General features: G+C 39.0%; 1 protein-coding gene across 1 annotated transcript; it reads right to left on the bottom strand.

Moving 5' to 3' along the window:
* LOC102187205 (olfactory receptor 481-like) lies at positions 1,279-2,217 on the bottom strand. The gene has a single exon (XM_005701195.1). It carries the CDS (start codon positions 2,215-2,217, stop codon positions 1,279-1,281), a length of 939 nt encoding a protein of 312 aa, XP_005701252.1.

Below are 12,250 nucleotides of genomic sequence, written 5' to 3'. Positions count from 1 at the left end.
GAGCAGAGGATTCAAGAAAGCCTTGATGAAATGACATCCATATAGGTGAGCAGGTTGCACACCTAAGGACAAGTGCATAGTCTCGTCTGCCTTACAGAGACACTTTGAAGGGAAGAAAAGGCATTAGCCAATTCTTGATGACAGTATAAATTGTCTGCACAAACAGAAATTTAGAAGAAACCCAAATGTAAAAGTGGTAACAGAAGTAGTGGCAATAAACACCTTCTTGAGACATATTACAAAGAGGGATGGCAGGTATAGTCTATGTTTGCATCAGCCGAGGCTCTTAATCTTAATTTTATGCTCTGAAAATGCCAACTAGCTTGCTAAAAGAAAGCTCCACTATGCCTTAACCCCCGTTCCTGCCTGATACTCCCCAGTAGTTTTTCCTACTACTGGGCTTGTCTGCAAAGTTCAAGTCAAACTTTGCAAAACAAGCTTTGCAAACCAACCTTTGAGAAGTAGGAAAAACTTAAGGGAACTCTCAAAGGCTAAGCCTTCAGGATTTCTTTAGTATCTGACTGAGTCTTCCGGTGGCAAAAGCGTAAAACAAATTCTTTTGGTCTGGCTTAGATTAGATGGGAATGAAACTTTTCTAGATTTCAGCATCACTATTTCCAAAGAAAATGATAACCCCCGTATAAGAGAAACCAAGTCTTCCATAGAAAGTAACCTGTACTGTCAACACCACCATCAGTTGCTTTTCTAGTTGAGTACATGATGCTTTTTGAGATGTTAATTTGTAAGATGACTTTTTAAACTGTATAATTTAACAGAAGAAAAAGAAACATCCTCTAATCAGACTCTCTAAATAATGAACAGAGAAGAGAAGAAGTAAAAATATATTCTGTAGATATCCTCATCCTGAAATATACACATTTCATTTGAACCTAGCAGATTTTCACGAAAATGCTGTACTCTGTGACTCCAGAAAATTATAAGTTAAAGTTGGCATTAATCAATGTGTGGGCATTTTATGTTTAAGATAGGTCTTCACATAAAATGATAAGACTAATGGACAACATAAACACTCATCACGTATGTTTTTTAATATTTATTTTTATTTATTTATTTGGCTGGGTCTTAACTGCAGCATGCAGGATCTTTGATCTTCATTGCAGCATATAGTATCTTTGGTTGCAGCATGTGAGATCATTCCCTAACCAGATCCTCCTGCATTAGGAGTGTGGCATCTTAGCCACTGGATCACCATAGAAGTCCCCATCAAAAGTTCTTGAAATTATTTTTTGCCATTTCTGGATTCACATTGCATTTGTTTCAAAATGACTGATGTATTCTAGTCATCAGCTTTCTCATGGCCTCTTTCACTTCTTTGTTCCTCAGACTGTAGATCAGAGGGTTCAACATGGGGATCACCACTGTGTAGAAGACAGATACCACTTTGATATGGTCAGGTGAGTAGCTTGACTTCGGTATGACATAAACAAATGTGACTGTCCCATAAAACAAAGTGACTGCAGTGAGGTGGGAAGTGCAAGTAGAGAAGGCCTTGGACCTTCCCTCTGTAGAGTGCATCTTCAGAATTGAGTGGAGGATGTATAGATATGAAACAATTATGGTAAACAGTGTGATTACAATTATTGACCCAGCTGAGATGGCAGGAGATATTTCAGCAACATAAACATGAGTACAAGAGAGCTTCACTAGTGGTGGCAGGTCACAGAAGAAATGGTTGATTTTATTTGGTCCACAGAAAGTCAGGCTCAGTAAACATCCGATAAATGATGACGCATTCACACATCCTCCCAGGTAGGAAGCAATCAGTAAGATGACGCAGACTGTGGGAGACATGTGTGTAGAGTATAGAAGTGGTGAACAGATGGCCACGTAGCGATCATAGGCCATGGCAGCCAAAAGGAAGCACTCAGCTGTTCCAAAGATAACATCAGAGCCAAGCTGGGCTATACAGCCAGCAACAGGGATGGTAGTTCTTACTTCTAGGAAACTCACAATCATAATAGGTGTGACTGATGAGGAGTAACCAATGTCCACAAAAGCCAGATGGCTGAGGAATAGATACATTCGGGTGTGAAGCTCAGGGCTTCTGTGAATTAATGTGATGATGCTGATATTGCCCAATATGGTAGCAACATAGATTCCTAGAAAAACCACAAAGAAGATGGAGCAAAGTGTAGGATGCTCTGTTAGCCCCAAAATAACGAATTCTGTCACCATTGTGTGGTTTCCAATCTCCATCTTACTTGGAATGATGCCTTTTGAAATGAAAATCAGTGGATATTAAATTAAATGGAATGATCTTGTAATTTATATATTTACCTTACCAGCCAACCTATCAAAAAAGTCAGAACATTGATCTCAATTTAGTCTAATGCTTATACTTTACAAAATGTTCCCAAATATATTTACATGATTCACAATTTGAGAATATTAATGTACATTATCTTAAGTCCAAAGATACTCACAAAAGACCAATGGCTCAGATCAGAACACAGTGAGCACTCACATTTGTATCATTTGATCAAAGCAATGATGTTTGGAAATTCGATGAGAACCAGAGGTAAAACACAATCACTTTGCAGTATTTAACAATATCCATATTTTTATTACAATTATAGTATAATTAATATAATGTAATATTGTTAAAACAATATCTGTTTCTTGGTCACACTGGTCACTCTCCAGCCCCAACACAGGTGAGACTGAACAGTACATGCCAGTGCATAATAGAAGGAAATGCCCTGTTTCTCTTCGGAATCAAATTAAATTACCAGTGGATCAGTCTCTCTTTCTCTTCCATTAAGAGATGTATTAAGTGATGTATTAGCATAATATGTATTAGCATAATACATTTTGAAGGAGGTCACCATTAACTTCATTACCTCCACCATGGTTTGGTCTCAGGCCAAATAACAGGGAGGGAACACAGCCCTGCCCATCAACAGAAAATTGGATTATAGATTTATTGAGCATGGCCCTGCCCATCAGAACAAGAACCAGTCTCCCCCACAGTCAGTCTCTCCCATCAGGAAGCTTCCATAAACCTTCTATCCTTATCCCTCAGAAGACAGACAGAATGAAAACCACAACCACATAAAACTAATCAAACTGATTACATGGACCACAGCCTTGTCTAACTCAGTGAAACTGTGAGCCACACAAGATGTGTAGGGCCACCCTAGATGGACGAGTCACGGTGGGGAGTTATGACAGAACATGGTCCACTGGAGATGGGAGTAGCAAACCACTTCAGTATTCCTGCCTTGAGACCCCATGAACAGGATGAAAAGGCAAAATGATGGGACACTGAAAGATGAACTCCCCAGGTTAGTAGGTGCCCAATATGCTACTGGAGACTGGTGGATGAATATCCCCAGAAAGAATGAAGAGATGGAGCCAAAGCAAAAACAACTCCCAGTTGTGGATTTGACTGGTGATGAAAGTAAAGTCCAATACTATGAAGAACGATATTGCATAGGAACATGGAATGTTAGATCCATGAATCAAGGCAAATTAGAAGTGGTCAAACAGGAGATGGCAAGAGTGAACATAGACATTTTAGCAGTCAGTAAATAAAATGGTCTGGGATGGGTTAATATAATTCAGCTAACCATCATATCTATTACTGTGGGCAAGAATCCCTTAGAAGAAATGGAGAGGACTTTGTGGTCAACAAAAGAGTTTGAAATGCAGTACTTGGGGGCAGTCTCAAAAAGGACAGAATGATCGTCATTTCTTTCCAAGGCAAACCATTCAGTATCACAGCAATCCAAGTCTATGGCCCAGTCACAAATGTTGAAGAAGCTGAAGTTGAACCGTTCTATGAAGGTCTATAAGACCTTCTAGACTAACACCCCCAAAAGATGTCCTTTTCACTATAGGGGACTGGAATGCAAAAAGTAGGAACTCAAGAGATACCTGGAGTAACAGAAAAGTTTGGCCTTGGAATAAAAAATGAAGCAGGACAAAGCCTAGCAGAGTTTGCCAAGAGAATGCACTAGTGATAGCAAATACACTCTTCCAGCAACACAAAAGATGACTCTACACATGAACTTCACCAGATGGTCAATACTAAAATCAGACTGATTTTATTCTTTGTAGCCAAAGATGGAGAAGCTCTACACAGTCAGCAAAAACAAGACCTGAAGCTGACTGTGACCTCAGATCATGAACCCCTTATTGCCAAATTCAGACTTACAATGAAGAAAGTAGGGAAATCCACTGGACCATTCAGGTATGACCTAAATCAAATCCCTTATGATTATATAGAGGACATTAGAAGTAAATTCAAGGGATTAGCTCTGATAGAGTGCCTGAAAAACTATGGATGGAAGTTTGTGACACTGTACAGGAGGCAGGGATCAAGACCATCCCCAAGAAAAAGAAATGCAAAAAGGCAAAATGGTTGTCTGAGGAGGCCTTACAAATAGCTGTGAAAAAAAAAAAAAAGAGAGAAGCTAAAAGCAGAGGAGAAAAGGAAAGATATACCATCTGAATGCAGAGTTCCAAAGAGTAGCAAGGAGAGATAAGAAAGCCTTCCTCAGTGATCAGTGCAAAGAAATAGAGGAAAACAACAGAATGGGAAAGACTAGAGATCTCTTCAAGAAAATTAGAGATACCAAGGGAACATTTCATGCAAAGATGGGCACAATAAAGGACAAAAATGGTATGGACCTAACAGAAGCAGAAGATATTAAGAAGAGGTGGCAAGAATACACAGAAGAACTGTACAAAAAAGATCTTCATGACCCAGATAATCACAATGGTGTGATCACTCACCTAGAGCCAGACATCCCGGACTGTGAAGTCAAGTGGGCCTTAGGAAGCATCACTACGAACAAAGCTAGTGGAGGTGATGGAATTCCAGTGGAGCTATTTCAAATCCTAAAAGATGATGCTGTGAAAGTGCTGCACTCAATATGCCAGCAAGTTTGGAAAACTCAGCAGTGGCCACAGGACTGGAAAAGGTCAGTTTTCATTCCAATCCCAAAGAAAGGCAATACCAAAGAATGCTCAAACTACCACACAATTGTGCTCATCTCACACACTAGTAAGGTAATGCTCAAAATTCTCCAAGCCAGGCTTCAACAGTACATGAACCATGAACTTCCAGATATTCAAACTGGATTTAGAGAAGGCAGAGGAACCACAGATCAAATTGCCAACATCCGTTGGATCATCAAAAAAGGAGAGTTCCAGAAAAACATCTACTTCTGCTTTATTGATTTCTCCAAAGCCTTTGACTGTGTAGATCACAACAAACTGGAAAATTCTTAAAGAGATGGCAATACCATACCACCTTACCTGCATCCTGTGAAATCTGTATGCAGGTCAAGAAGCAACAATTAGAACTGGACATGGAACAACAGACTGGTTCCCAAATTGCGAAAGAAGTATGTCAAGGCTGTATATTGTCACCCTGCTTATTTAAGTTGTATGCAAAGTACATCATGTGAAATGCCAGGCTGGATGAAGCGCAAGCTAGAATCAAGATTGCCAGGAGAAATGTCAATAACCTCAGATATGCAGATGACACCACCCTTATGGCAGAAAGTGAAGAACTAAAGAGCCTCTTGATGAAATTGAAAGAGGAGAGTGAAAAAGTTGTCTTAAAGCTCTACATTCAGAAAACAAAGATTGTGGCATCCGTTCCCATTGCTTCATGGCAAATAGATGGGGAGACAATGGAAACAGTGACAGACTATTTTCTTGGACTCCAAAATCACTGCAGATGGTGACTGCAGCCATGAAATTAAAAGACGCTTACTCCTTGGAAGAAAAGCTATGACCAACCGAGACATCATATTTAAAAGCAGACATTACTTTGCTGACAAAGGTCCATCTAGTCAAGGCTATGATTTTTCCAGCAGTAGTGTATGGATGTGAGAGTTGGACTATAAGGAAAGCTGAGTACTGAAGAATTGATGCTTTTGCACTGTGGAGTTAGAGAAGACTCTTGAGAGTCCCTTGGACTGCGAGGAGATCCTACCAGTCAACCTCAAGGAAATCAGTCCTGAATATTCATTGGAAGAACTGATGCTGAAGCTGAAACTCCAATACTTTGGCCACCTGATGTGAAGAACTTGACTCATTGGAAAAGATACTGATGCTGGGAAAGATTGAAGGCAAGAGGAGAAGGGGATGACAGAGGATGAGATGGTTGGATGGTATCACTGACTGGATGAACATGAGTTTGAATAAGCTCCTGGAATTGGTGATGAACAGGGAAGCCTGGCATGCTGCAGCCCATGAGGTCTCAAAGAGTAGGACACGACTGAGCAACTGAACTGATTAAGTATAATACAAGTATAAGATAGTGGTATCTCCTGTTAGCCTGCAATTTGAGGGAATATGGAGAACAGAGAATATACCAGAAATATACTGGAAATGAGAGATACACATGTGTTGTGTTCAGCCAGACTGAGTTTCCAGGGTTAATTTGTTAGAGCATAACATCACCTAATCTGATATATATATTAATGATTGCATATTGGCAGGAAATGAAACTGTGTAGAGTTTAATCCTGACAGCAACATGAGAAATAAATCCACTTTGTATTGTTGATTGTATTTTAGGTATTGTACAGACCTAATAAAGAATATATTTCAGAGTCATACATTAATAAGGTATATATTAGAATATGTTACAAAATGCCTACATATGTATATTATACCAGTCATGTGAGATCAAAAGAGTAATACACAAATGTAAAAAAATATCAAGAAGTCTTTTCACCTAAAAAAGTTATGAGTAGGTTTAATCATGATAATGCAAAAATTAAAATTAAATCAAGCTTTCAGTTTAAGCAACACTGTATATATGAAATATCTGAAAATGTTTTCAACAAAATACTTGGATAAGCTGTTAAATATTTTTAAATGTTCAGAATACAAAAATGAGCTTTAATATAATAAAGGAAAGCTTCACTAGCCAAAAATATTGTGAGAGCTGGTAATCAGCAAAATAAGCTGAAGCAGAAAAGCAGCTATCTGAACACACTTGCTAATCTCCACAACTTAGAACCAAATGCTTTAATAGCTGTGCAGGCATTGGAAATAAGGGATTGGTGAGACTGCAAGTTGGAGAGTTTAAACTGAAACTTTGACACCCTTCTCCACATTTCTACTCACAATTCAAGGATCTTTTCCTTCAGCCTCACTGTAATGATAGTTAACTGGTAATAGTAATATACTCTTACTAGCCAAGTGGATGAGAAGCAGAATTTTCTGTCTCTTCTTTGACTCTTGGAGAAATAAAAGCAACAAACTCCTATCTAGGAAGTAATTGTAATTGGTTTATCCTGATACAGGTTTGGGATCTGACTTTACATTCTTTGTTTACTGTGAAGTGTAAAACTCCAAGTTGGATTATCATAAGTCATGCATAGGCAGTAATGTAAAACAGATTACTGTAATTCATTAAAGATGTGATATATCTGCAGTAGATTAAAGATGAATGCAAGTATTGTGCTTCTACTCCCATTGAACAAGGAGTCAAATTCCCTACTGCTGCTGCTGCTGCTGCTAAGTCGCTTCAGTCGTGTCTGACTCTGTGCGACCCCATAGATGGCAGCCTACCAGGCTCCCCCGTCCCTGGGATTCTCCAGGCAAGAACACTGGAGTGGGTTGCCATTTCCTTCTCCGGTGCATGAAAGTGAAAGGTGAAAGTGAAGTCTCTCAGTTGCAACCCCATGGACTGCAGCCCACCAGGCTCCTCCGTCCATGGATTTTCCAGGCAAGAGCACTGGAGTGGGGCGCCATTGCCTTCTCCAAATTCCCTAGTGCTCAGTTTAATTAGGTCTTAGTGACCTGTTTGACAAGCTGAAGTGACACTCTGGGAGCTCTGTAGCTGGGACCTCTTGCAGATTTTTTTTTAGGATTCTTGGAATATTCATCTTCATCCCTCAGGGAACCCAACTGTCATGTAGTGAGAAGCCTAAGCACCCACCTGGAGTGACAATGTATAGTTAGTTGCTCCAGTTGATAGCTACAGCTGCACTCCCAGCAGATAGCTAACATTAACAATTAGAAAAAGCAAGGGAATTCCAGAAGAACATCTATTTCTGCTTAGCTATACTAAAACCTTTGATTATGCGGTTCACAGCAAACTCTTGAAATGCTTCGAGAGATGGGAATACTGGACTACCCTACCTGCTTACTGAGAAACGTGTATGTAAGTCAAGAAGCAACAGTTAGAACAAGACATGGGACAACAGACTGGTTCAAAATTTGGAAAGGAGTATGTAAAGGCTGGGTATTGTCACCCTGTTTATTTAACTTCTATGCAGAGTACATCAAGTGACATGCTGGGCTGGATGAAGCACATGCTGGAATCAAGATTGCCAGGAGAAATATCAACAACCTCAGATATGCAAATGATACCACTCTAATGGCAGAAATCAAAGAAGAACTAAAGAGCCTCTTGATGAAGGTGAAAGAAGAAAGTGAAAACGCTGGCTTAAACTTCAACATTCAAAAAAAAAAATAAGATCATGGTATCCAGTCCCATCACTTCATGGCAAATAGAAGGGGGAAAAGTGGAAAAAGTAATAGATTTTATTTTCTTGGGCTCCAAAATCATTGTGGGTGGTGACTACAGCCACGAAATTAAGAGATTCTTGCTCCTAAGAAGGAAAACTCTAACAAACCTAGACAGCATATTAAAAAGTAGAGACACCACTTTGCTGATATAGGTCTGTCTAGTCAAAACCATAGTTATTTCAGTAGTCATGTATGGATGTAAGAGTTGGACCATAAAGAAGACTGAGCCCTGAAAAATTGATGCTTCTGAGTTGTGGCACTGGAGAAAACTCTTGAGAGTCCCTTGGACTGCAAGGAGATCAAACCAATCAATCCTAAAGGAAATCAACCCTGAATATTCATTAGAAAGACTGATACTGAAGCAGAGACCCCAATACTTTGGCCACCTGATGCAAAGAGCTGACTCACTGGAGAAGACCCTGATGCTAGGAAAGATTGAGGGCAGAGGAGAAGGGGGCAACAGTGGATAAGATGGTTGGATGGCATCACAGACTCAATAGACATGAATTTGAGCAAATTCTGGTGGGTAGTGAAGGACAGGGAAGCCTGCAGTTCTGCAGTCCATGGTGTCACAAAACATCGGACACAACTTAATGGCTGAACAACACCTATCCAGTCCAGACTAACTCTTCATCAGTAACAATGAAACTCTAAGACACTGAAGTAGTAACTTCAAAAGCTTGGAGAGAAAACAATGACCAACAAGATAATCTAAGGCAGAACTACAATTGTCTGGAGACATTTTTCAATCTATAAATCAATAACTCAAGGTAGCTTGAAGAAAATAAATAGAAAAATTGCAATATATATCACAATAGAACATCAAGAGTTTTCAAATCAGTGAAGAAAGAAAGAAAATGAACCAGAAGGAAGGTCTTAATACACAGGATGGAATGTTGTACAAATATATTGACAAATATTTGGATAAGTATAAACAAACACTGAGTTAATAAAGCAAGGATTATGCTTACTATTTGGAGATAAAAGTAATAGTAAAGCTAGACTTCTGGATTGTAGAACAGCATATAGGAGTTTAGAAATCATCATTCCTTCTTGACAACAATAAAGCTGAATAAACTGACAAAATAACAACTTTTCTTAGTCCATAAGAGAAGTGACATCACAGGGCAACACCCTGCCCCCTAAATTGGAAAGACAGACAGGTAGCTACAGAGGCTCACACCTTAGTGGAACAGAAATTCATGAGTAGAAATCTGCTAAGGAATCATTACTGATTTAAACCCTTAAATGTAACTGATGAATTTCTGGAGGCTCAGTGTGGACTAATTTAAGAAATAAAACTCCAAGGGGGCTCAGTCATGTCAGGTACCTCATTTAGTGTTTTACCTCCAGGAGCTCTTACCATATCCTCATAGCAAGCATCACAGAAAAATCCCCTCAGACTTCCAACAGGGGAAGGAAAGAAAGGAAGCATTATGAAATATGCCAGCAAGTTCTGTCTGTCTTTACAGGATCTATCCTCAGGAGAAACTATTCAACCAGAGCCTAAGCTACTTGTGATGAGGAAAATACACAGCTCCAGCCCCCTCTAGTCATTCTGTCACATCTGAGGAGAAAAACTGAGAAGCACTGGTGAAATTCACAGTCCAGGGCATAGACTCAACAAAAACTGAAACCAGTTATAGAACTGTAGAACACTCCTCATCCCCCACACCTTACCATGACATTACTAAAGTCCTGTTTACTGAAGTTCCTTTTACCCAGCATATCATGTTTGCCATTAAAAAATTGTGTTTTCAAAGCATGCTGAAAGGCAAAAAAGTCATCAGATATGGCAGGAATATTGGTATTAGCAGACTAGAAATGTAATTATCAGACCAGAGATGTCCCTACAGATCCCACAGATATCAAAATGGTAATTAAGAAACACTGTCAATGATTTTATGCCTGTAAATTTGATAACCCAGATAAAATGAACAAATCCTTTGAGTACACAATCTACTAAAACTCACACAAGAAGAAACAGATGATCTAAATAGGCTTATATCTATCTATTGAAGATATGGAATTAAAATTAATAATCTTCCAAAACGGAAGACACCATGTCCAGATTGGCTCACTGATGAGTTCTATCAAGCACTTAAGGAAGAAATTATACCATTTCTTTACAATCTCTTCCAGAAGATGAAATCAGAGGGAATACTTCCTAATTCATTTATGAGGACAGCATTATCGCTAGACAAACACAAGTAAAAAACTATAGAATAATATTTCTCAAGAATAGAGATGCAAAAATACTCAACAAAGCATTAGTAAATTGAGTCCCACAAAATATAAGACACAGACCTACATATTCTAGAAGTGATTGAACAAACATGACCTGGGGGACAAAAATAAAACTCTCATAATACCTAGGTAGCATCATAGTCTGATATGTAAGAAAATTCAAAAGAGTGTATATATTAATTACTGTGTTTAAAGAGCCTGCAATGTTTTGATATACAAGATCAAAATTCAAAAATAAATGACAATTTTCCACTTACAGAAGGATGGAGGAGAAGTACATTTCCCTATTCTGATTATTAAGCATAATTTCAAACTCTGGATATCATATATGAAACAAGCATAAAGAGACTCTGAAACTGGAGAATGAGATACAAACTTCTAGAAACCTTAGGATCAAAAGAATGACATGGAAGTGAGTTCCCAGGGTTTTCTTTTTCTCTCTTTTACCCCAAACTTGGGGCTGGCAAAGCCAGCAACTTAGAAACACCAACAGGTGAAGACCAAAAAATAGCCCCAACAAAGTTTAGTTCTTTCTAACCGGAGGACTGGGGTGGGGAAAACCTAGCAAAACGGAAAACTTTTGGACAATAACTGTTCTACTCCAGCCTAACATCACTCACTCACACACATGGATAAATGTTCTATCCCAGCTAAACATCACATACACACAACAGAGTTCCATTCCCACCAGAAAAGGATGAATGAGGAGCCTAAACATTCATATTCACCAGGATATAATGAGGTATCTCAGCCTTCTACTAAGATTGTGTCAGGAAAGTCTGAGCAGGAAACTGAAACTTTCATCTCTGCCAATCCCCCTAAGGCCACTCTGTCAGTGCCAGTCCCCATCTGACAATAATAAGGTAGCACCCTCACCATTCTCCTTTACACAACAGAGCAGTTTTGGAGAAAGCCAGCTACACAGAAGATTTAAGGAAGATCCAGAGTCTCATAATGGAATACCCCAAAGTCAAGGATTCAACTAAAAAGTCACTCATCCTAACAAGGACCAGAAAAATATCAACTTGAAAGTGAAAGTGAAGTCGCTCAGTCGTGTCTGACTCTTTGCAACCTGTGGATTGTAGCCCACCAAGCTCCTCCGTCCATGGGATTCTCCAGGCAAGAATACTGGAGTGGGGTGCCATTGCCTTCTCCAACTTGAGAAAAAACAAATAATAGTCACTAATGCCAAAATGACAGAGATGTTGGAAGTTTGGAATTATCTGACAAGGATTTTAAGGCAATCACAATAAAAATGCTTCAACAAACAATCAAAAATGTAGTTGAAATTTTTTTTAATAGAAAGTCTCAGCCAAGAAATAAAAGATACAAGGAAGAAACAAATGGAAATCTGGAACTGAAAAATACACCCCAAATAAACTCAATAAATGAGCTCAACAGTAGAATGGAGGGGATATGTGAAGAATCACTAAAATTGTGGTTAAAACAAAAGAAAAAACATTCTAACAGTGAGAAAGAATGGA

Source organism: Capra hircus, chromosome 15, assembly GCF_001704415.2.
Source record: "Capra hircus breed San Clemente chromosome 15, ASM170441v1, whole genome shotgun sequence".
Classification (NCBI taxonomy): Eukaryota; Metazoa; Chordata; class Mammalia; order Artiodactyla; family Bovidae; genus Capra; species Capra hircus.
This window is presented reverse-complemented; position numbering and strand designations above follow the sequence as displayed.

Coding starts and splice junctions, on each gene's coding strand:
- LOC102187205 (XM_005701195.1), bottom strand. CDS start 2,217: ATGGAGATTGGAAACCACACAATGGTGACAGAATTCGTTATTTTGGGG.